Genomic DNA, 24,721 nt, shown 5'->3' with positions numbered 1-24,721 from the left:
GTATTGCGTAATTATTAATTGAATCCACATTTTATTTTATTAAAAAAAATGGTTTATGTTATGTGAATACAAAAGATAACCCATCGCCGGAAAAAACCATTTTATTAAATCAATTAATTCTTTTTATTTATCAAGAACTACTTGTCACGTGAAGAAGTTTACCCGACAATTGTGGAGGGTCAAACTGACTTCCTTGCTCATAAAACAACCCAATTCCGACCTAATGGATAGAAGCACCATTAAATTTTCCGAGGAATTAGAAATTCGTGTATTGTTTAAGATCATTCACAACACTCGATCCTCATAAGTGAAAATTACTTGTCCTTAACAAAACCTACTTGGGAAAAGGAAAATTACCCGTTAATTATATAGCCACATGTGCATACTAACTTTTTCTACTGTGAAAAGTTGCCTGTGGGTATCGAGAGGTTACTATCTCTGTATTAAAAAAAAAAAAAAAAAAAAATCAATTGTATATCAGTAATTAGCAAATTGTCATCTCGTATCCGGTAACTATTCGAAGTTAAAAATTACATTTTGTGTTTTAGGGAGTAAATGTCATTTTCCCAAGACATCCAGAAAAGGGAAAAAGGAAGAATTTCTCTCCTCATCTATGGAGATGGAGATGGAGATGGAGATGGCGGAGTAGGAGATAGGCAGGAGGTTTGAGCCGGAGGAGGGCAGATGAGTCCGGCCGCGATGATGCTACGTCGTTTCTGCTGCTTCAGCACCGCCGTCTCTCCCTCCGCCTCCTCTTCGTCATCCGCTCCCACCGCCAAGAAGAAGCCCCTCGTCTTCCTCGGCTCTCCTCAGGTCCTCTCTCTCTCTCTCTAGTTGCAGGCGGGTATTTTACTCGTGTCAATTCGTTCTTGGGAGAATCTGCATGGTGTGCAGCCTTTAAAGTTCCTTCCTTTACTGAAAAGTGAAAACTGGGCAGGTCTCTGCCACCGTTCTCGACGCCCTCTTCAACGCCTCGAGCTCCCCAGACTCCCCGTTCGAGGTAACGCCTCCAACCTCGCTGTGTTATGGTCTCTTTCCTTGATCCACTGAGCTCTGTGTGATGTTCCCGCTCGTTACTTTTACCCGGTTTCGCGGCGTCGCTCGTTTTATTGCGTGTGTTTTATTTGCGAGATATATGTAGGCGTTTAATGCATAGGAGACTGGAGATGGGTGCTTTTTGAAATTCCATGTTGAGCTGAAGAGAGATGTGATTGTTGTGTTGGCAATGTTGGGTTGTTTGGAGAGCTTATGGTCAGCCCGCGACGGTAAGGGGGCGAATGGTTGGATTCGTTGATTAGTGTGGCCTGATTTTTGACATCCGGTGATGGTGACTCGCGTAGCTAATACGGGGTGATTTAGGTTGCAGCAATAGTTACCCAACCGCCGGCTAGAAGAAACAGGGGGAAAAAGATCATGCCATCTCCGGTGGCACAATATGCGCTTGACAGGGGATTCTCCCCTGAACTTATTCTCACACCAGAACGAGCAGGAGAGGTAATGTAGATCAAGTGCCTTCTTTTCTATCTCTATTTTTTCTCTTTTTTCGCGGGCTCAGTGATTTGGGATTTGTTCGCTGTCTTTGGCAGAAGTATTCTATGTAGTTGAGCTAGCACCGAGCTTGCACTTCTCATTTATATTTTTCCGTACAAGTGGAATGGCTTGTTTTGATTACAACTAGATGTGTAGCTACTTTACTAGTCTAAGTGGTTCCTTTTTGTCCTCCCAGTTTTGACATGCTTGTGACTCTCCCTTTTTACGTACAACAATCAGAACTGTCGGAGAGGTTATCTGATGGTTCTCCCTTGCATCTTAACGGGGACAAACTCTACATATCTTTGTCATCTTTTTGGTTGCTCCATACTTAGTTCACTGAAAATATTAGTTACTGATAAGTCATTATGCATTTGATTTATCAACCACTTAACCTTTTTTTTTTAATCAGATTCCTCCAATAGTTCTTTGTTGCTTGGATAGTGCTACTTTAGAAAGTTTGACATTGTAAAGAAGGCGCAAAACTTTCGATAAGGCTAAGATTTTGCTTTTCTTTCAGGAATCTTTTCTGTATACTTTAAGAGAATTGAATCCTGATATTTGCATCACTGCAGCATATGGAAATATTCTACCGAGCAAGTTTCTTAAAATTCCTCCACTGGGTTAGTCAAATGCAATGCCAGCTTCTTATTGTGATCTGCATTATTATCTTCCAGATCATGTGATTTACCAATGATTGATCTTCTTGTTTTTGTTAAATGTAATCAATCAATGATCACTTTTAAAGTCATGAGGCCGCATGAATAACATTTGATTGGTTTACTTATCTGCAATTAGGGACTGTTAATATACACCCAAGCCTACTACCATTATATCGTGGCGCTGCTCCAGTTCAAAGAGCAATTCAGGTAGGCTTAAGTTAACATATGCTTACAAAAGATGTGATTAAATGAGGAGGATATTCTCATTCGTGGAGTTATGTATCAGGATGGTGTCAAGGAATCCGGAGTATCATTAGCATTCACTGTCCGTGCTTTGGATGCAGGACCCGTGATTGCTAGTCAGCGATGGGAAGTTGATAATCGAATTAAGGTAGTAAGAATTCTTAGTAGAGGATATGCTGATATGGATTGTTTTCTCAATTGATTTGCCAAAATTTGTTTTGTTGGTGTTTCCAGAGCGGGTAGTCAGGTTTTTTCTATCACCTGCTCTTCCATAGCAAGCATATCAACTAGTTGGTACAAAATATGTTGGGCAGGACTCGGGGTGTAATCAAGCTGATTCTAGTAACTTGAGGTGATTTTTTGAGACTCCGCATTCAACTTGAGTTTGAGGGAGCTTGCTTCTTTAAACTTAAGTTATACTTGTTAAAATGTTAAATGAATTTTAGCTAAACTGGAGTCAATTTAGCTTGATTATAAAATGTAAAGTTCAATCTTAACCTAGCTAGAGCTCAACTTCGGTTTTGAAAGTATATGTGTTTTGATAGATTACTCTAAGATCAAAATTATGAAAACTTGACTACTAGATTTTCTATTTTGGTTAAGTTTTTTTCAGTTTGAGTTCAACTCAATTCATTGCTGAAGTTATTTGTACTCGAATAGATTGACTCAAGCCTGAATAGTTTACGAGATAGCCTGAGTAACTCATGAGTAGCTTGACTCAATTTCACCTCTAGGCAAGACAGGTGCGATTGTTTGGTGAATGGGGTGATGAAATGATTTTCTTGGATGATTGCTTGATTAATTGAATAAATTGAATTCTGTTCTATGTACCAACATTGACTAATAAATCTCTCTCTCTCTCTACACACGCACATACACACGCACACACAAAAAAAGTAGTCCTGGAGTGAATTACATGCTCGTTAGCTTTCCTGGGATCAAATTTGTCATTCTTAAGCTGGTTTTGTTGCAGGCGCCAGATTTACTTGACCTGTTGTTCTCTGAAGGTGTGCCAATTCTCTAATGCTCTTTTAATATATTAGGGCTGAATTTGTAGAATTTTTATTTTTTCACTGCCAATGGGAAAACAATGCTCACAGACGGTGTTATGACATTTATATTTTGTAAAGCTGGAATCTAGCAATAGAATGGCTATTTGTTCATAGATTCTAATTTTGCATGTCATCCCTCATCTTTGTCTTAACATTTATTGTTATCAGTAATATAGTCTCATGTTTATTTTGGTACTGTCAATACTTTTCTATGGACTTGGAGGATCCAATTAATCAGGAGGAAAAATAATATCGAAACTTAGCATCATTCCAGTGTATTATCTTGTTCGCATGTGAAGTTGTGTTCTCCATTCAGTTGTTGAATCTAAATTCTTTATTTGGACAGTGATGTCCACTTGTTATATGAGCATTTACCTATTGATGAAAATATTCTTTGTTGCAGGATCTAAGCTTTTGATCCGCGAACTTCCTTCTTTACTTGATGGCTCCGCTCAAGCAAAAGCCAAGCCACAAGATGAGACTAAAGCCACCTTAGCTCCTAAGGTACTACTGTCCGTACATAATAAATTGCCAGAACAGGATGTGATAGACTGAGTTGGCAATTTCTTAATTTCAGTAACCACTTGATTCTAAGATTAGTGTCTTTGATAGCTTCTCCTGCTTCTCACAGATAACCCCTGAAGAATCATGGCTATGCTTCAATGAGGAGGCTGTGGCCCTTCATAATAAAGTGAGCGGTCCTTTCTTCCCTGAGTTGGACCGTGTGGAATGACATACAACCATTTTAGGTTCGTGCATTTGCAGGTTGGCCAGGAACCCGAGCCAAGTTTGCCTTGATGGACAAAGAGAATGGTCAGCAGAATGTCATAGAGCTTAAAATCATCACTACGAGGGTATGCAGTGAGATCAGAGGTGAAGGTGGTGAAGTGGATGGCATAAGTTTTGCCAAGGGTGCTTTATTAGTTCCTTGTGGAGGTGGCACGGTACTGGAGGTATGCTTGTTCCTTCCAATCAAAATTTATTATGGAATTTGGTCATTTGGGTTATCCTCAGAGCCCACTGCTTTTATCACTTTTGGATATTTGGAAAATGAGTTCTCTTTTCTGGGGACATTGGTATTTTGTCTTCTAGATGTTTTTGGAGAAATGTTGCAAAAGGATAATTTGTTATTTGTTACACGACCAGGTATTGGAAGTTCAACTTCCAGGTAAGAAAGTGGTCGATGCTGCTGCATTTTGGAATGGATTGCGAGGGCAAACTCTAATGAAGGTGTGACGCAAGAGGATTTTTCTGCTTGGCGATGGATAAAGAACAGAGTTACATTGTATCGAGCTAATTTGCAAGGTTGATTTTCTTTGTTTATAATTCCCATCATTATCAATTCCTTTTAACATTTAATTCTCTGATGGAAAGAGACTTTTTCTTTATGAATTGCATTTAGAAATTTAATCTGATGCAGAAGCTTTCCATATCTGATCGTCTTTGGAGTCGAGTGTAGAGGACGTTACATCTCTGGATAAGTGGGGCTAAGTGTTTTAAGGCTTGACCATGAAAGAAACCCCTGAATGGAACCAGGAGAAAGCAAATGGAATGCAATGGTGACAAAGTAGAAGCTTGAATGGAAGATTGAAGCTAACTAGTGGACGTCTATATTGATGTCTTGACCTAATGCATATCTGAAAACTTGAAATCCGTCCCTGAAACTCAAGAAGTGGCTGACAACTGAGTGTAAGGTCTCCGTACTTCACCATGTGGATGGAAAATGAATCAATAAAAGGGCTCACTTGAAGCCACATTCTCAGAGGTCAATGTCCCGGCGAACCCTTAGGATAGTCACGACCCGGTGCTCTGGATGCTACCAAAGTACCAGTAGAATCTAAGCATGCCTTTTCTGCGAATAAGATTAATCATACCGCATGAAAGCTAGGCAACAATATTATACCCTCCACGTCAGTAGGCCAGTCTTGTTGAGACGGTGTACAGCGCTGAAATTAGTTAAGTATGTTAACATACCTCGACTCCAAGGTTCTAAAAATATCTTAACGTGTTTGTAAGACCGTGTCAACTTTGCATAAACGTGCGGACACGACGCGCATGGATGCATTTGTCAAAAACATTTCAACTGTAAGTGGCGAGAGCTTTCCTCACCCCCACCCTCCAAGTTCTAGTTGGATTTGAGGTGCATATAAGATAAAACATGTACTAGCTAGCATCTTCCATCTTTTTCGTTTCAGGAAAGTTCGTCCACTTTCTTTCAGTTCTGATCGCAAGAGGCTGTAGGGAAAACGACAGTGAATATTGCCTTGAAATAAATCTCTAAAGATGCCACTGGATACTTGAGAGAGAGAGAGAGAGTTCTCACTTTCTTACAATGAAGACTATGGTACAACAAAACGAGGTATGTGTAGTGTAGACAGTGGCCTACCATGACCGTTTGTAGACACCACATGGACGAGATCCACTTTCCTCGACCCCAATGCCAGAGGAACGCGTATCATATCATAACCACTTAAGGTACTTCTCTAATCACTGGACTGAAGCCAGACTTTCAACTCATTAACAGCATAGAGATTTCGAAAATAGAAAGACTTAACAGCTGAAGAATAAGTATACTTCTGTCTTCAGACGATCGAAAAATGCGGGATCAGCAACATTTCTGCCTTCACATCATTCTGTCGAGTGGGATCCTGTTGCTCTGATAGGTAACTGTTTCTATTGGAGATATCACTTGTGGCATTGTCATGCCAACCGAGACAATAATTTCTGCAATTAGTTGGAGAAGGAAATAACCGTTCATGTAATATAACACTAGCCCCTAACATGATATTAAATTGAGTACCACATTCTAGAAGAGAGCTTGAACTGCTAAATCTTGCATAACCCTGCTGTAATTCCAATTTTCATACCATTCAAGCATAACATTTTATCACCAAGCTCGTATGGACTTTGCAAACACAATTGTTATCTTATTAATCACTGACAGAAGTTATCCAAGTAACCAATTCATATACACCAAATTCAGGATGCAATCTGGCAACTTAAAAAGAGAAGACAAAGGGCACCACTAAAATCTAGACAACAAATGGGACCTAGACCAAACTCAGGGGTCACTATTTCTTTACACTAACATTTCTCCTTGCATTAACTTTTGCACCAGAAGACAAAGTGGAAGAAAAAGCATGAAAGGGGACAATCTTGTTGCACAAATGTGAAGCAGAAAGGTCATCATCAAAGTGCATAGTGTTAGTAAAATGCAAGAGGGACAACTTACCTATGCCTTCACGAATAGACAAGTTAGGTCTTATTATCTCTTTAGAATTCACCAAAAATATATCGCCAATGTAAAGATGATTGGTAGGAACGTAAACACTGCATAACTCCTCATCCCCATCATCTCTCTGCAATTGAACATCCAACAATCACATTAAAGACAGAACACAATTAGCTATTACGGGTACCCAGACATTGTTCGGATATGTAGCCTTTATGAACAGTACAACAAGCTCATATAGCTGGAAGACAATTCTTATCACCAGTTCGGCATTTAAATAAATGAAGTCCCAAATCTGCCAATGAAAGGCTGCTGAAGATGGTCAGTCGACCTCTTTCTTTCTTTAGCAATATAAACTGAAGTACAATAGACCAGAAGAAATCATGAAAAAGTAATTGGATCTCTCTTACCTGCATGCGTTAAGTTTAGTGGAATTTCCAAAGATTCACCATGAACAACAAATATCACATCAATGTCATTAACTGAGAAAGTGACTGCTCCATGCCTAAGTTCCCTGGAAGAGGAAACCCAGTCTATTTATGCTGATGGTGGTTTAGTGACCACATCCCTCTTTTTCCCCTTTCAGGGTACAATACATTAACAGATATTACTCCACTATATAAAATCTTGCTAGTGACTCACTAAACGTACATCTGGTTCTCCAGCAGCCAACATACGTGTAAAGAGCGAGTGCCATCCGGTATTGACTCATGCATCCCTTTGACGCTCCAATTATCAGCCAATGCTTTACTAATATAAAAGACATTCCTAGAAAAGTTCTTTTCAAATGGCAACATTAATTAGAAGTTCCTGTTTTCCTCATCTCATTCTACAGCAAAATCACCCAGATTATTCAGCAGCAATTATCTTTGACTAGCACTAAACAGATTCTCAGTAAGCCCTTTTCTCTTTTCTTTTATGCCTTGATCAGTATTCCTTTAAATTATCTAAAAACACAAGCAAAGACACAGACATATCCCCGTTTGATACGCATAGCCAGGATCCACCTCAGATCCATCAAGTTGCCATAGAGAGAATATCATTGCAAAAAGTGTAGAGACTACATAAATATAAAAAGCAGACATGCATGCTGTTCTGAAGAACATACAAATCGCAACCCCAGAAATAGACATCTTACAAAATTATGCTGCATTTTACCTGGAGGACAACAGATGACGTTATAAAACCAAATGCATATTCCCCAAGACGAGGATGACGAATAATTGCGACCTCCTTGAAGGCTGTTGTATTTTGGTCTGTAACAGAAAAAGGTGGAGTTATTACACCCTAATGGCACAAATACCCAAAAAAAAGGGCCATACCCAGCTAATTATTTTAGTCCACAACTCCATACATTATAGTGTTTTAATCACTTCACAGAAGCAGAAGAGATCCAAGTAGCGTAATAATCAGTTTGCAGTTGGAAGTCGGCACCGCTAGGGGAAAAAAATTGAATGTGTATATATAGAACAGGCTGTAGCTATTAGAAAATGTGATATTCTGAATTTACCAGTTTACTTGAATTAATTATGCTGTTCACTGCACTAAAACTTGGAACCAAAGAGAACTACATAGAAGTTGACAATTAAAAAGCATCTCTCTCTCTCTCTCTCTCTCACACACTCTCACTCTCACAGCCATACTCATTTATAAATTAAGGAAACTGGTTTTACCTGGAGATATAGCAGCACTAATTTGCTTAGAAGCTGAATATATGTGCTTCATGAAAGGCATTCTCTTAATGAACCACTCTCCAAGCCAGAATACAGTGGCTCCCATCCATGACGAGGCAAATATACCGACAAAGAATATAAAGATAAGTGATGTCACAAACCCAAGGCCTGCAAAAGATAAGGCCCAGCTTAAATGCTAATTACACATCAATTCAAATGGTGATTGAGTTGGAAACAGAATCACTAGATATAATGGTAAAAATAGAAGAAGAAAATACATAAGGTACGAGCTAAAGTAAAATCTCAAGCATTTAAAAGTCTATGCATATGTTCACATGTCTCAATCTAGATATTACAACAACAGCAGCATGAATTCGAAACTTCATAGCATCATACAGGGTAACGAACAAGTATAAAACTATAATAAAAAGGGACAACAATTTAGAAGTTGTGTTGCCTTCCAGAATATCTTCAATGAAATTTTCATCCAGTGAGCATATCTTCCGGAAGTACCCAAGTGTCCACTTAAAGTACTTAAATACCCTTGACCAATATCCAAAGTCACAGAACATTGCACGAAGTACAAAGACCCTCCTAAATGATGTCATTGAAGAGTTGTCTGTAATCCGTGCATCCAGTCCATAACTTGACAATGACACTGGGTATAACCCCCTACTGTTCTCGATGTGGGTGCACCAATCCACCAAGAATTGGTGATATATACCTCAGCATATGCCCAGCAACTTAAATGCAGCAAGGAAAATCTTATGGTGCTAGCTTATTCTGGATTGTGCACTCTAAAACATAATAAGGTCTGGAAAATACCAATCGCAATTCAGACATGTAACTCATACAGGATTGAAACTATAGGCAGAGCAGAACTTTGGAGAGTTGGAATAGAGCATCTTCACTGAATCCATGAAGTACGATACTCAAGGGAAAAGCCTCTACAAACTTAAGAAGTTTCATTTATGGACCATATCAATTAACTTCCAGATTTTCCAGTCTGGCTTTTCAAATACTCCATACTTCCAAAATTTAGTTATTTGTGCAAGGCGTACAAGAAAAGGAATCATTACATGTTAAGTATTCTAATTACTCACTCCAGCATTCCAACCATTACAACCATTAATTGCTCATGCGCATCATATTACGAACATCATGTCAACATATAATATGACATGCTGAGTATAAGAACTAATCAAGTCACTCAATTTTCAACAGCAAGAGCTAATACAAGAAGTATGGAATCTCACCAAATATGTCAATGCCAAGTCTTTCATAAATTGGACTGAAAAACCCATCAAAAAACTGAATAAACCACCAAGTGATAAAAAATGTGACAGCAACTGGAAAGAGAACAACGCTGCAATTCCAAAAAACCAAAAGGTTATCTCAAGGAAGAATTTACACGGCAGAAATTACTGTCCAATACCACAAAATCCTTGTCACCATATTACCATCCAGTTATGAACTTCTTTGAGACCCAACTCTGAAGGACAGCATAGCAAGCCTGCAGCACAAGACATGTGACAAACATAAATCGAAAAAGTAATCCAAGTTTTATCTGCAGGGACTGAATCAAATACAATGTACTCAGTCAAATTGGACTATTCAGCATGAATTAAGCCAAAATGTGTATCAGTCAAATTGGACTATTCAGCATGAATTAAGCCAAAAATGACACATAACCCACAATTTAGTCTTCAGAAATAAAAGACCACGTTTTACAGAAAATATAACTTCATCAAAACTGATTAAGAAGAAATGACGCTGTTTTTCTTTCTGTTATCTTTATGGAGGCGGCCAATGGCATACAGGGTCATTGTGCTACACAGGTAAGGACATTTCTCAATAACTAAGTTTATACAAAACTTATTGTTCAACATGTTCCATCTAACAACTTCATTAAACTGCTTCCTGGAAAGATGTTTTTTCATCGTATCAGTAGTTTGAGGTTTATCAGCAGTCTATCTGGCATGCCAGTTGACCATCAGGCATTCCACATTTGAAAGAGGCCATCTATCCTCTCAAAGCCTTTACCTTACAAAGGAAAACCTCTCCAATTGCATTAATCGGAATCAGGATCCCCACATTGCCAAGGAACAGCAACAACCCTCCTTCAGCCCTTACCCGAGGAAGAACTTATCAACAGCATTCATCTACTTCATGGTGCACATAGCGTATCAAACTTTCTTCAAGTCAACAGAAAGTCCAATCTCCCATAGTCGAGACACAAAACGCGCTCACTAAGTAACATCTTTCCTCCGCCAGTTCACGAAATGCGAACCGAACCTACCTACTGACCACTTCAAGCTTTAGACAGAGTTCGATCTTAAGCTCCAACCCACACCCCAATCGCAATAAACTGCAAAACGAGTTCTCAAACCGACTTCTACCGGAACATCGACTTACCTACGCGCACCAAAACTGCTAAATCACCACCGCCGACCTCAAATCTATAGTTAGAGCCGATAGGGGAACTTCTCCCGAGCAACACATACCGACTCCACGCGGACCTAATCGATTCAGCGACCGAAAGAAGAAGAGGGGCGCCTCCTCAGGAGGAGAATCGAGGCGAATCACCTTGCGAGTGGAGGAATTCGGGGAGCTCGGGGGAGACTTATCGACGTCCTCGGGGTCCTGCAGCGAGGAACTGCTCCCGCCGCCGCCGCCCTTGCTGTGGCTCGAGTGCTCGGTCAACGGAATCGACGTCGATTGCTTGTCGTCCGCCATGTCTGCTTTACCTCCCACCGCCGCACGGACGCGGAGAGACAGCGCGCGCGCGCGAGAGAGAGAGAGATCTGCGACGAGTAGAAGGTCAATTCCGATTCTTTTCCGTCTTCGAATTCCCCGGGCCTTCTCTGTTCTGCCGTCTTTTCATTTTTTATTTATTTCTTTTTTTCTTTTTTTGGCTCCCCTCCGGAAAGAGAAAAGCGTAAGCGACGCTCTGTTTGGCTGTGAGGATATCGCGTTCCGCGTCCCGGCCGGCGACGATCCGGCTTCGGAGCGGGCGAGGCATCCGATCGGGGTAATTTACGTAACTGCCCTTTACCGTCGATCGGTGCGTGCTTTCTCCTAAGTTTCTTCGACAATTCTTAAAAGGTCTTGTTAAATAATCTTCGATGTTGCCGATGTATCTGCTGATTTGAGGAACGCCGGCAATCCCGCTCATGCAATTCTAATCGTGACGACATGAAAGACGTCCGTGGAAGGCAATCGAGAAGAAATCAATCCTAGATCGTCTTGTTTTCTATGACAATTCTTCTTTTGCACTACTTTCTAAAGTAGTGTGAAATATGAAAGATGGTGACCAAGTGCTAGGTGAAATTACAAAAGTCACGATGTTAACAAGGATTGAAAGGTCGTGGTGATAACCATGCAAAGAAAGCACGAAATATCTATCTCATTTGTCAAGAATCGCTATCAGATGAAGATTAATTGATAGATAATATAGTATATGAAAGAAAGTCGGTAATTGATGAGGTCATTGAGAATCAATAAAGAAAAGAGCAATTAGAAAATGGTACAAGTCAAAATTATGCAAAAGGCATTATAGACATTCAAATGACACATCTCGTCCTCTCTTTATTGAATCAAATTGGTATGGAGAAATGAGTTTGGAAATGGTAAGAGGCGTTTGGAGTCCTTTCGTACTACTCAAAGGACTAAAGACACTCTTTCAACTTCTTAACGATGGCGACAAGGGCATGATGCTGAAGAAGATTTGACGAATGGAGTCCTTTCGTCCTTTGATTCGTAGGTTTGATGGATGCCCATTTCGTCAAGCAATTGCTTGGTACTGAAATCACTCGAGGGTCGAAATAGGAAGGGACAAGAGAAACCGCAATAGATGCACCTCGTGCTTAACATGGGACATGCGAGAGGAGAGAAGTCGATTGATCTCGACGACTGCATGAACAGCCTCTAGGAAGATCACACCCAGTGGGGTTTGAAACAAGGATTATCGGATTCTCGCTCAATTGAAGTTAGCTTGTCTGTACTTTTTCTCCCTTTATTTTCCTCGTCTTACATTTCAACTTCTCATGCGGTCACCTGTCGTCACACGGATAATCCCTCGCCTTGATTTCATTTGAATTTTCCCTAGTTTGGAAAAAGATTCGGTTTCATTAATCTGTGGAGTTTTATAACTAAATAACCGTGCTTGATTTGACCAGAATTGATGACCATTGCATTGTCATTGCAACAAACCCTTTTAAAGTCAGAAGCTAAAGGCCATTCCTATCAAATCAGGAACGTTCATTTCACTGATCTTTAGCTTCATTGTCTTGATCATAGAAGTCCATGCAGATAAGAGACTTTCTTCCCCAGGCGTGCGCCTCGTGGTGTGGCCGTGGAGAAATAGGCGTGCGCCTGCATGGAAAACACATGCTCAGTAGAAGTTTCACGTTCGCAACTGGAATTTCTTCTCAGTGTGGTCGTGCACTCTATTAACTAGAGAATAGTCTGTCTAACGCATGTCTTCCAGAACGCCGCGCTCAAATTTTCCGTTGTTGTACTCTTCCTCGTGTAGAATAAGGTATCCGAGGCTGTACGGAATTGGAGCATTGTGATTTTCCTGGCCCTGCTGTTTTGTTTGAACGGTTCTCGTGACAAATGCAGCTCCTTTCTTTTCTCGAAAGCTTATGTAAGCTAAAAATTTTCGCCTCTGTCAATCTTAATTCTCACCTACCATCTAATATTCTACTCAAACACTATAGTATGGAAGAGATGGGAGACATCTTATTATTCTTCATTCACATCCTAACACCGTTGTCGCTGGAAGATTAGGTAATTAAGTAGCTTTGACCTGAACTTGCTTCTTGATTTGAAAGTTAGCTTCTTCATCCTCTTCACCGTCACTGTTCTGATCGTGAATCCGATCCGTGATCATCGGGATTCTGGGACACGTCCCCTGGTAAAAGTCAATGTATTTCCCATCTGTCAATGAAATACTATTGCAGCTGTGCGTATTTTTCAATGAAGTCCATCGAGTACACATCTATAGCTTTTGATTATTTGCGGCTTTTTTGCTCTTCTTTCTCTGTTCGCCTTCAGGAGCGATCTCTGGACTCAGGGTTCACGGTAGTTAATTAGGTTGCAACAGAGTCAGCGATAACTCCGATCAATCACCGCTGCGCACGGCGACGGCAGCATCTGGGTTGAGTCAATGATGGCGAAGTGAAGTGGTCAACTGAGAGCTTGTGATCAGGTTTCAACTTGCAGTTGGTGGCATTTGTCCTGGCTTTGTGTTTTCAGACTCAGCAACCAAAGAAAGACATAAAAATAGAAAGCAAGAACCTTTCCTGGCGTTTCCTTCCCTTATCGCTGTCGAAGTCCCCACAAGTTGCATCGCCTTTGTGGATAAGAACTGGGTACAAGAATTTGCTGTTTGACCACTTGCCCATGGTGCTAGAGAGGAAGACGCAATAGTAGTTCAGGAACAAGTTGGTGAAATTTGGTCAAGTTGCATATGCAACAAAGCCCTAGTCATCATGCACTTCTTCCGGCCTATTATTTGATGTTCACCCCCAAAATTGATTGATCAGTCGAGCAGCTTTCTGAAGCGTTCTTTACAGCCGGTCCCTGGTCCGATATTCCTACCTTGTCCATGCAACCCTTCATTACCAAACATTTAAAACATGTGACATGTGTACACACATTCCGCCTTAACTATCCGTCATTTCCTTAGTGCATAAGTTTCTATCAACAAATCTTCAAGACAAATGCTATCCCATCATTACTTGATTACAAAAGTGACATTTAAATAACGCGACAAACTGTTATTGAGAGTTAAATATTACTCGCTTATTTAGATATTAATTTATCTTCTACCGCATCATTTTTGATATATCGAGTTCATTGAATCAATCTCAATACTGCTCAAACCCCAAGGACCTGTCTGCCAGGCAACTATATACCTATCTCAATAGGCAAAAGGTGTTGAATTAGTAATTCTTTCCCTTTGTTTCTCATAGTTTGTTACCTCATTTCTTAGATAAATTGAATCTAGACAAGCGGGACAAAAGGATGATTTAGACGGGACCCACCATTTTTTATGGTCCAAATTCATTCCGGTATTCATATTTATAATAAGCTCAGGGAATAATACCTCGTATCTAACGGAAATTAATTGGGACAAAATCCTCTCAAAGACAATTTGTATTGTCCAGTTCACTTAGATTTAGACCCCTGAAATCTTTTCCTGCGGCCACGTTAGTGATGGCGCTTGGAAACTCAAGGCATCACAGCGAACAAATTAAGGGAAAACTTAAGAAGGTTAGGGGGCTTAATCGACAAAAACAAAATCGAATTTGATAGGGGGAAACGTGATAAGTCGAGGGACCCAATGGCAATTGAACCGACTTCCGTCGATCGTCATCTCAGATTGAAATGCGATATGAAAGTAACGTCAACAGCACGACAATATTCGATGATGACAACGAAACACGAGCGATCAAAAAGATAAGGTTTTGCTTCGGAGAAATCTAGCTTTTTTTGTCTTTTTCTTGGATCGACGGTTGAAGGGGAGGGAAGTCATGCATCACGACGAAAATTAGAGACGAAGTGGCTTTTCTCCATTTCAATCCAGGCGACATTAACACATTTACTTTCTTCTTCTTTTTCTTTTGAATGTGCTAGGAATAATCAACTGATAGATTTGAAATATTCATGATTTAAGCAGGTGGCGACAAGAGAAAGATGCGTGGAGCTCATCATTGAGCATGCCTAAGGAAAGGAGATGGAGCGTGTGATGGCATCGATTTTCCATAACCATCATTTGGTAAATTAGACGTGTGCTGCGCATCAACATGTCCCTTTCGAAGCTCCTTCTTAGTTTGCTCGAGATGTTGCTTTTAAGACTTTCAGGATACTGTAATCAATTAAATTTCAGGCATGTTGTACGGAGTTAGTGATGATCGCTTAATATGAAAAATTCAGTGGTACGGACGTATCCATTCTCATGTCAATGAGATAACTAGAAAGTAGAAGCACGATAAAAAGCGTACGGAAGACTGGAATAAAAAGAGAGAGAGATAGAGAAAGAAAGAAAGAGTTTTGTTGCAAATCTATGTCAGTATAACTTAAGTCAGTAAAAGAATTGAAAAGAGCGCATGCGATAGATGAGAAGCATATCCCTAACAATAATAAAGAAGTTTAGGAGAACATAATCATCCCCGAAATAGATCTACGCCAATCAAACGAAAAGAACCTATTCATGGATATCGAAAGAACCTACATCACCCGCGAGTTTCATCGAACTGTTAAGAAATCATGATGTCACACAGGTTATGCTTAGTGAGAGTGAAAACCCTTTTTGGAAGAGGCAAATGATAACCCTTTTTTGTACGGAGTTAGTGATGACCGTTTATCATGAAAAGCTCAGTAGTACGGGTGTATCTATTCTTGTGTCAACGATATAACTGTAAAGCGAAAGCACGATAAAAAGTGTATGGAGGATTGGAATAAGAAAGAAAGAAAGAGTGTTGTCGCAAATCTATGTCAATGAGACTTAAGTTGGTAGAAAAATTGAGACGAGTGCATGCGATAGATGGGAAGCATATCCTAACAATAATAAAGAAGTCCGGGGAGAGCATAATCATCCCCGAAATAGATCTAGACCAATCAGACAAAGGACCCTATTTATGGATATCGAAAAAACTTATGTAACTCGTGAGCTTCATCGTACTATCGAGAAATCAGGACGCCGCACGGGCTACGCCTAGTGAGAGCGAAATCCTTTTAGGAAGAGGCAAATGATAATGTCCCTATATGGCAATTGACCCACTCCTTTTGTAATCATGGAATGCTTGCTATTGCTATAGCAAATGCGGAGAACTTAGCTGAGTTCACGCACCTACTTTTCCAATCTTCCTACGCCAATCAAGTTGCTGTAAGTTTGACGGCACTTAGATGCTCATCGATCTAGGAAAGCAGTGAGAACTCCAACTTTTTTGGCTCTTTGAAAAAGCAGCACCTGCCCGCAAGTGGGGAAATTTTCTAGGTCCTCACCGCAAGTGGGGGGGGGGGGAGATAGATTTTCCTCGAAGTGACGAGGCCAAAAAGCTTCGCTACTTGGTTTGGCGCTGCTTTTTGATCAACTGGAGCGAACTAGCTTCGACAGCTTCGGAGGGCCCACTCGACGTGTAAATTGGACTTTACTTTCGGCATCTTTCTTCCTATTTTCACATGGAGCAACGCCCGGCAAGTGTACCAAACCTGATTTTGCAGAACGGTGGATATTGCTAGATGGGTGATCGACATATATCGGTAATGACAAGAATGTGTAGCGTCGTTTTGTGACTCGGATTATCATAATTATCGGCCTATATAACATCACGTATATAACTATATATTCGCATGGTTATGAATTAGGACAAGGAGGTCACTTTGAACGGAAAACGTCGAAGAAGGAAGCTGCTAATCGGTGCTTGACCACTTAATCACTCTCTTGAAGATTTAAAGCATTACTTCTTTCGGTACTTCCCCTCTTCCTAAAAGGGGAATTATACAAGGGTAACATTATTAGATTCTTTAAATTAACGAAAATGATGTGAACGGTGAATTATGAACGTGTAAATGCAATGGTAAAATAATTATAGAAATCATATAAAGGAGAGGCATGCAGATTTTTCAAAGGTCAATGGTGCAAAATGTAAGTGTTGAAACTCTATTGTATAACATTCGGTTGATGGTATTTTAGTCCGAACATGTAAATAAGAAGAAACCTACATCTTTTATTTTTGTATTGTGTCAAAATTGGGCAAAATTCACACAAAATTATACTCTCTCTCTCCTTTACTTAACCCTAATTTTAGAACTTACCCTGGACATATCATGAACTGAACCGATCTTTTTCTTGTCCCGACATCAAGTTCCAGCTGGTCTTTGCATTACACAACCGAGAAACGCAAAAAAGGGAATGTTGTCCTTTTCTTTTTCTCTTTTTTTGAGCAAGGAATGTTGTCCTTTTCGAATTGGGCATTTATAATATATTAGAAGCAAATCGCCTTTTTCTTTAATTATTACAATTGTTTACAAAAGGCATTTTTCTTCGCACTTACAAATTCTCGACAAAAGCCTTTTTGTTGGGGGGAACTCCCCCAAGTGGGCCTTCGCCCTCTCCCATTTTTCAACCTAACTCGTACACCTTCGAGAAGCCCTAAATACTATTTACACCTTTACAATATTAAAACCAAGGAGAATAATTAAAAAGAAAAAAAAAACCATTATAGGGGGGGTGAGAATCGGATGTGTTCCCAATAATACTCAATTTGACTTGATCAGTACAAACAAAAAAACCTTTGATCTCCACTTTCACTAATTTGATTAATTTATATTTCCTTGTCTCTTCCGATTAGTCGGTGGGCGAAGAGGGCATTCAAGAAAGGCCGCGAAAAGAAGCAAGGAAAAAAAAAGTAAAGAAAAGGAGGAGGAGTTTGAGAAAAGGACGTAATTGAGAAAATTGCGAGCAAATTCATGGTCACATGCCGTGCCAATTTTCTTTGAACGTGCTTAAGAGAATCGTGATCGGGCGCCTGTACGGTGGAAATAATTGATCTTCCCGTGCGGCAACTGTTGTCCCTTTTGTGGAGAATCCTGTGCACCGAAAAGCAAGAAGATTAGCAAAAAGGTAGAACACCGAATGTGGAAAGAGGTGGGCAGGAAACGTTAAATCGCTTGCCAGCCCCGTTTCCACTTTGGGCTGGGGGGGGAGGAGTAATTGCAACTTGTTTTGGATTCCACGGGGTGCTAAGTGCAATAATTTAGGGCGATATATCGTGCATGGTATGATAGCACTCCCGTAGTAGTTCTGTCTTATGTCATCTGTCAATTCGAATCCTAGATAAATGATATAATCTTGCCGTGCTATTATACTATGTATCATATGATTAAAAACATAATGACATACACTTGAATCCTCGATTTTGATCCTTTCGGCTAGAGAGAGAGAGAGAGCGGAAGCGCACGCTTGATGCCACTTCAGAGCTACCCGTCTTCGAAGTAAAATTCCATCGCCGTCTTAACGGCCACGTGGGATGGAACACCTGATAAACAAGTGCCGAGTATGAAATCTCATCTTCCGAAGATGGATGGGGCTTGTGAAATTTCGTAACTGTATTTCTATGTGAGTTTTAGGAGTTAAATGAAAGAAATTAAAATTTTAAGACTTGAGTCCTTTTGGATCATTAAAAACCCATTTATGTTTGGAAAATATTTTCTTAAAAATAATTACTTATAAAAATATATGAGCGAAAAATATTTCCATCTTCGATCAATAAAAATTTAATTATAAATTGTCATAGATAATGAAAATATTTTTATTTAATAATTACTTCAAGCAATATAATCAATCATTTAAAAATATATATTTCTCTTCATCTAACGTGAAACAAACACTCCCTTAAACGTGCTGTCAATATTTGAGAACTCATCCCAATAAATCTCTCGCGAATCCTAACTTCCACTCATTTTGCATAAATTTATTTCATTCCTATCAATAAGCACATTTAAATTTTCTTTCCGTGTATTGCATTTTCAACTTTTAAGAACATGCTCTCTCTTTTGCTGGTGTAAATGCAAATAAGAATTAAAAGCATAAGACCTCATGGCAATTATTAATCTACTAATCCAATCTATTAACGTCTCCATTTTATTTTATTTTCCATTTTTGGCTATACTGATCTCTCTATCAATCAATCGCAATCCTGCCATATCCAATATAGATTTTGATCTAACAGGAGGAGGGCGTCTAACGAATTCCTAGGGAAATTAATTAAAATCAAGAATAAAATCACATTTATCATGATGAGTAGGAATTCACGGGTCAATTCTGCTAGAGCAAAAAAACCGGTAAACCTACCTAATTGTAATTTATAGGTGGTGGTGGGGACGATAATTGTACTTTCATACATATCCGGATTCCGAACACCCATATAATTGTCCTAATCCATAACAAGAGAGGAAAACCAAAATCACACTCTTCTAATCTCAAGCTCCATTGGTCACCTCTTGCTATATTATTACTGTCCCCAATTAGGGAATAATCATTAAGGCAGTCGGGTGCATGCACTCAAAGTGAACCCCACCAAATTTGATGATCCGAATATAATTACGTGCATGCATGACGATCTCGAGGAGATTTTGATATGATTAAGCATTGTTATCGTCATTATTTCTTTTACTATTTGTATCGATTTTGAATATCGAGTTGTATATAATTAAATTCCCAATCCCGAGCTCGAATTCCCTCTTTCGATCCTCATCTTCATCTAGATTGAGAAACTGGGGCTCCAGCTCCCTCTTTCGATCCTCATCTTCATTTGGATTAACAAGCACGTAGGTAAGAAAGCCAAGGAAGAAAAGGAGGGGGCGGGGGGAAGGTTTCATCGTGATCCGAAAGGCCGTTGACCAGAATCAACGCTGACCTAAACTCGACCACTTTCTCTTCGGAACTTTTTCATATGTTTTTTGTCGGCTTCCTTTGGGGGCTGTTTCGTGATCAAGACGAAAGGACAATTCGCACCGAATCGACCGAAGGAAGCGTTCCACTTGTCCCCCTTCCCCCTTTACCTCCCGCTCCCAAAAGCTTCCCGCAAACGTCCAAAATGGCTTCCCGGACTAGCAAGGCTTGGCCTCGAAGCAGCTCGACCGAACTCGTGCATCGGTCCCGAGCATGCCAGGTTGGCGAGATGAAAAGAGGAGGAAAGGAAAGAACAGAAGTAGGTATGCGTGGATTATAATAGATTGTAATTTGACTGGCAAGCACCGTCCGCACGTGCGCAGGCATGCGTCCGCGACGATGTTGGTCTCGTTTGACAAGAACTGTGTCCAAATACGACTGCAGAAAAGTACAAGGACGAAGAGTTCGATTTTAGCCGCCAGAAATAACTGTATTTGCCCGTAATTAGTCCTGTCAAACAAATTGATTGGAAGAGTTTGGGTTAAGTCGAAAATAATCCAACTCAAAATGAATTATTTAACTCGTTTTAATCCATGACTAAATAATATAAATCTAATGACACGTGTTGATCCAATCCATGCCCAACACATATTTGAACCGACTAAATCCATATTATTAAAGTATTTTTATATTTAATCAATTTTAGGAAAATTAATATCCAAGATAAAGTGAAAGTACAAAGTGAAGAAACGCGAAATTCGAAAAACATTGAAAAGAGGGTTGTAGAAACGGAATAAGTTTAGGTAAGTTGCGAACCAATTTAGCATCCATATTAATTCTATCTATGACCTACAGAGTTAAATCTAACTCCATTTATATCTCAATTATTGAATATAAATATTTTAGATTACAATCCTGTCCATCAAATATGGGCCAAGAAATTAGTCAATAATGTTGAAAAACTAGAAAAATTTTGACCAAGCACGCTGTGTGTACAAGACCAGCCTTTAGCCGTCGGGGGCTTTAGTAATGTCAAGCGTCTTGCTGGAACGTTGATCTTGTGGCGGTTGCTCTTGAGTAAGCGAGTTGCTAACTTCCCCACATTAGACAATTCAGAGTCAAAGTTTATCCAAAATCTCCAAAGGAGGGAAAGGTCAAAATCAAGAACGAGCGGAGTTTCTTGTTTCACACCCTCGGACTTATTATTGTATCCCCCTTTTCCTGCCTTTTTATTAACCGTCCTCATTGCAATCTCTAAACAGTCAAACCTGATAAAGAAGGCCAAACCCTGAGGAAAATCTAACTTGGAGTTCCAATATTGGCGTTCCCACTAATCACCAGCAGATTAGATATCCATAAGGGCATTGAAAAGGTGAATAATTAGGGTCGGGCTTAGCCAACTTGCTAGCTAAGATAGCCCCCACTCTGGGGTATTAATATTGCTAGAGATTACGTATGGGCCGATACCAAAAATAGAAAAGAGGAAAAAATGATATTTCTCCAGCCCCAAAAATTAATGATGACTCACCCGTGTGCACTAACCAAAAATGATCTCGATCCCTCCATTTTCATGTCGGTCAACAGACATCAAATCCGACACGAACCCTCTCCCTCTCTCTCTCTCTCTCTCTCTCTCTCAGAGCTTCTTGCGTCTCCCCTGTTCTTTCCTCGAACAGGGCAGAGAAAGAAACCGTCATTGCTCCCCTGTCTCTCCCTGTTTCTCTCTGTTCCGTCTCTGCCAGCTGCTCTTCGGATTGCCGGTCGGTTCTTCTTCAACGCCGGTGTGAACGGTAGAGGAGAAACCGGCATATCGGCATGTGTTTCATATCGCGCCGCTCTCGCGCGCACGCACTCACAGCCCCCCCTCGAAAATATATTATCTTTTCCACCCTTTCTTACTTAAGAGCCCCAGTAAAAACAAAAGTAGCAAGCCGTTCTTGATTTCCTCTTTGCCACCCCAAAAGAGAAATAGAAAAGGAAGAAGGAAAGGAAAAGAGGGGTTTAGGCCGAAGGTGGTAGTTGTAGTACTCCTACTATATCAATGGCGGCGGTCAAAGTTTGAGTTCTTCATCGGTGATAAAAGCCTTGTCATCATCAAAGAATCCCGAACAGCATCCCTCGTATATAGCCGAAGACAAACCCTTCCCCCTCAACTTCCGGTGGTATTCACATACGCGGCCCTCGTTTTCCACCCGCTTTTTACTCCCTTCTTGTTTTTTCCTTCTTCATCTCTGTCCGATTGGTTTTCTTTCTTTTCTTTTCTTTTCTTTTCTTTCATTTTCATGTGCATACTTCTGAAGGTGGCGAGCCAGGGGAAGTCCGGGGACCACACGAGCACACATGTTTCGAGCGGCGGCGATGACGACCGTGGCGAATCGGCCGATTATGCTCGCGAGACGCCCTTGATGCCGCCGACCCAGCAAGCAGCGCAACCGCTGCAGCAGCAGCAGCAGCTATTGTTCGACCAAGCCGCCGCCGCCGCCGCTACGCGTCGGCAAGCGGGCGCCTTTGTGCCGCAGCGGCTCGCGCTGGAGCCGCACGACACGGAGATGATGGCGATGGTGTCGGCGCTGAGGCAAGTCGTGTCGGCGGGGCAGCGGGGGCGGGGGCTCGGGGAAGCTTTGGCTCCCGCTTCGGTCCCGTCGTCTTCAGCTTCGTCCTCGTCACCTTTCCCGACCTATTCGCCTTTCGCTTCATCATCACCCGGTCCGTCGAGCTTCGGGGACTCGGGTTCGGGTTCGGGTTCGGGTAGCTGGGTCGGGCAGAAGAGGAGACGCGAGGAGGAGAGCTCGTCCTCGTCGGGTCACCAGCTGCTGGAGTCTATCCCGAGGAGTTATAGGGTTTACGGCGATTTCGGCGGTGGCTCGTCGGAGAAAGCCGAGCCGTCTTCTCCTATCGGTGGTCAGTATTTCCTCCACAACCCCCTCCCAAAAAAAAAAAAAAAAAAAAAAAATCTAGTCTTTGCCTAGATCTTCTATTTTATATTTTCGAACGAATGAATTTTTATAAATACGCATACTTCATATGAGAAGATTTTATTTTTTTCCTTTTTTTCCTTTTCTTGTGCTATTTTCTCGTCAGAAAATTGGGATATTTCTTGCTTTTAATAGAACAGTCAGACATTGCCCCTCTCAAGCCAGAAACGTCAGACACCAATTTCTTTTCCCTTCCTAATTGTATTTAATGAGTTATTTTCTTTATTTTTTGCTCGTCAAAAGATATTTTGCTCGTCAAAAGATATTTTGCCACGAGAAATTAACCTTCTAAGCTTTACCACAATGCCATTCTTGATTTTCCGTTTTCCATGTGTGCATCTATACATGTTTTACATTCCACGTCCGTAATGATGGAATGATTCTTTATGCTGTTCTTGCAGCGGAAGAAGCCAAGCCCGTTGTGCCACCGCCGCCCGCCACCACAGCCGCCACTGTTACAGCGGCAGTGCCACTGGCACCTGCCGAGCCGGCGGCCGCGCAGGGCGAGAGCGGGGAGAGGAGGAGAAAGTACCGGGGAGTGAGGCAGAGGCCGTGGGGCAAATGGGCAGCGGAGATACGGGACCCGCACAAAGCCGCCCGGGTGTGGCTTGGGACGTTCGACACGGCTGAGGCCGCTGCCCGGGCCTATGACGAGGCCGCCCTCCGCTTCCGTGGCAACCGGGCCAAGCTCAACTTCCCCGAGCTCGCCCGGCTGGTGCAGCCAATGCCGCAAGGCGTCACGGGCTTGGCGGCTGCCATTCCGAGAGCAGCGGCGGCCCCATTGCCCCCTCCACGGCAGCCTCCGCCACCGCCGCAGGGGTCCTATCCACCCGTTCAGGGCACCGATGTGTTCAGAGATTATTGGGAATATTCAAGACTTCTTCAGGGGCAACCTTCAAACTTGTTGGAGCAGATGATGTATACTTCCCAGCTTCAACGGTCCGAATTCCCATCCCCGTCGTCATTCTCGGTCTCATTCTCCACTCCATCATCCTCCTTATCCTCGTCCTCACTATCATCTTCTTCTTCGATACCGCCGCCACAGCCACAGTCGCCGTTTTTCGCGCCCTCCGGTCCATCACCTTCTACTCCTTTTCCTCTGCTTTACTCCGGGCGGCATCAGCAACCCAGCTACCCGAGGCAGCCGCCGTTGCCGCCGGGCAATCAAGATCAGGGGAGCAGCGGTGCCGGGACATCTGTGCACCCACCACCGCCGCGGCCGCCGCCATGGCCCGGTTCGGGCCAACACCCCCCATCAACTAGCTCATGACGGTCCTACACTCCCTACTCATGTACTGGATTCTTTGATTAACAAAAGGTAAAAATTTTCTTGTCATAAAATAATTGTCAGGCGATTGGTTTTTAGGCCCTTTGTTTCATCTCCTCCCTTTCTTTTTCTTTTTTCCCTTCTTTTCTTCTTTGTAATCTCGCCCCTTGTTCGCACAGCAGATTGTATTGTAAAAGACAGGAAAAAAAAAAGGGTACGATTTATAGGAAAATACAAACTAATTAAAAGAGGACAGTGTCGAAAATATGAGGTGATGATGATTGTGATTACGATGTGGCCCTTTTTAACCCCGTTATCCATACGAGCATCAAACCGAAGCATGTAGAAGAAGCATGTCATCACTTTCGATGTTGTCTCCTCGATGCTTTACAGCCAAAAGTTTCGTTCTCGGATTTTCTTTATTAAAAGAAAAAAGAGAAAGCCGTTCCCTTTCTGTAACAAATCTATGTTATCGTCGGGAGTGGGGTGTTCACTGTTATCTTATCTTCGGGAGCAGGTGTGCACCGGCGGCGGAGAAAGATATCTCTAGCAATTTACTCTGTTTCGTTTTTTCCAATACCAAAACATTAAAAACTCATTTATTTTTCGTGAAATAAACACACATTATAAGATAATTGAGATTTGACGATATATATTATACTATATATATGTGGCGAAATGAC

General features: G+C 41.3%; 3 protein-coding genes across 7 annotated transcripts; 2 read left to right on the top strand and 1 right to left on the bottom strand.

The window, feature by feature from the left end:
- Positions 1 to 567: 567 nt before the first annotated feature.
- On the top strand, positions 568 to 5,257 carry LOC104449586 (methionyl-tRNA formyltransferase). Of its 4 annotated transcripts, none has more exons than XR_726589.3 (12): positions 568 to 813; positions 938 to 1,000; positions 1,360 to 1,494; positions 2,051 to 2,153; positions 2,329 to 2,399; positions 2,479 to 2,583; positions 3,409 to 3,442; positions 3,891 to 3,991; positions 4,119 to 4,178; positions 4,237 to 4,440; positions 4,634 to 4,792; positions 4,908 to 5,257. XR_726589.3 is itself a non-coding variant. In XM_018876059.2 (12 exons), exons 3-12 carry the CDS (start codon positions 1,226 to 1,228, stop codon positions 4,721 to 4,723), a joined length of 936 nt encoding a protein of 311 aa, XP_018731604.1. In that variant the 5' UTR covers positions 751 to 813; positions 938 to 1,000; positions 1,142 to 1,225; the 3' UTR covers positions 4,724 to 4,879. The 4 variants fall into 4 exon arrangements, 2 of the variants coding, with proteins under 2 accessions (XP_010062101.2, XP_018731604.1); XR_005551855.1 differs by having other exon boundaries at positions 4,890 to 5,257; XM_018876059.2 differs by lacking the exon at positions 4,908 to 5,257 and adding an exon at positions 1,142 to 1,265 and having other exon boundaries at positions 751 to 813; positions 1,367 to 1,494; positions 4,634 to 4,879.
- A 478-nt stretch (positions 5,258 to 5,735) lies between these two features.
- On the bottom strand, positions 5,736 to 11,476 carry LOC104449587 (protein LIKE COV 2). The gene is made up of 7 exons (XM_010063800.3): positions 10,979 to 11,476; positions 9,853 to 9,905; positions 9,649 to 9,758; positions 8,393 to 8,560; positions 7,878 to 7,975; positions 6,720 to 6,846; positions 5,736 to 6,211 (listed from the first exon to the last, which is right to left on the bottom strand). Exons 1-7 carry the CDS (start codon positions 11,126 to 11,128, stop codon positions 6,111 to 6,113), a joined length of 807 nt encoding a protein of 268 aa, XP_010062102.2. The 5' UTR covers positions 11,129 to 11,476; the 3' UTR covers positions 5,736 to 6,110.
- A 9,882-nt stretch (positions 11,477 to 21,358) lies between these two features.
- Positions 21,359 to 24,311, top strand: LOC104449589 (ethylene-responsive transcription factor ABR1). Of its 2 annotated transcripts, XM_010063801.3 has the most exons (3): positions 21,359 to 21,958; positions 22,097 to 22,697; positions 23,173 to 24,311. In XM_010063801.3, the coding sequence occupies exons 2-3, from the start codon at positions 22,202 to 22,204 to the stop codon at positions 24,039 to 24,041; spliced, it is 1,365 nt and encodes a 454-aa protein (XP_010062103.2). In that variant the 5' UTR covers positions 21,359 to 21,958; positions 22,097 to 22,201; the 3' UTR covers positions 24,042 to 24,311. The 2 variants fall into 2 exon arrangements, with proteins under 2 accessions (XP_010062103.2, XP_039170837.1); XM_039314903.1 differs by having other exon boundaries at positions 21,359 to 22,697.
- The last annotated feature ends 410 nt before the right edge of the window (positions 24,312 to 24,721 follow it).

Source organism: Eucalyptus grandis, chromosome 6 (assembly GCF_016545825.1).
Source record: "Eucalyptus grandis isolate ANBG69807.140 chromosome 6, ASM1654582v1, whole genome shotgun sequence".
Lineage (NCBI taxonomy): Eukaryota > Viridiplantae > Streptophyta > Magnoliopsida > Myrtales > Myrtaceae > Eucalyptus > Eucalyptus grandis.
This window is presented reverse-complemented; position numbering and strand designations above follow the sequence as displayed.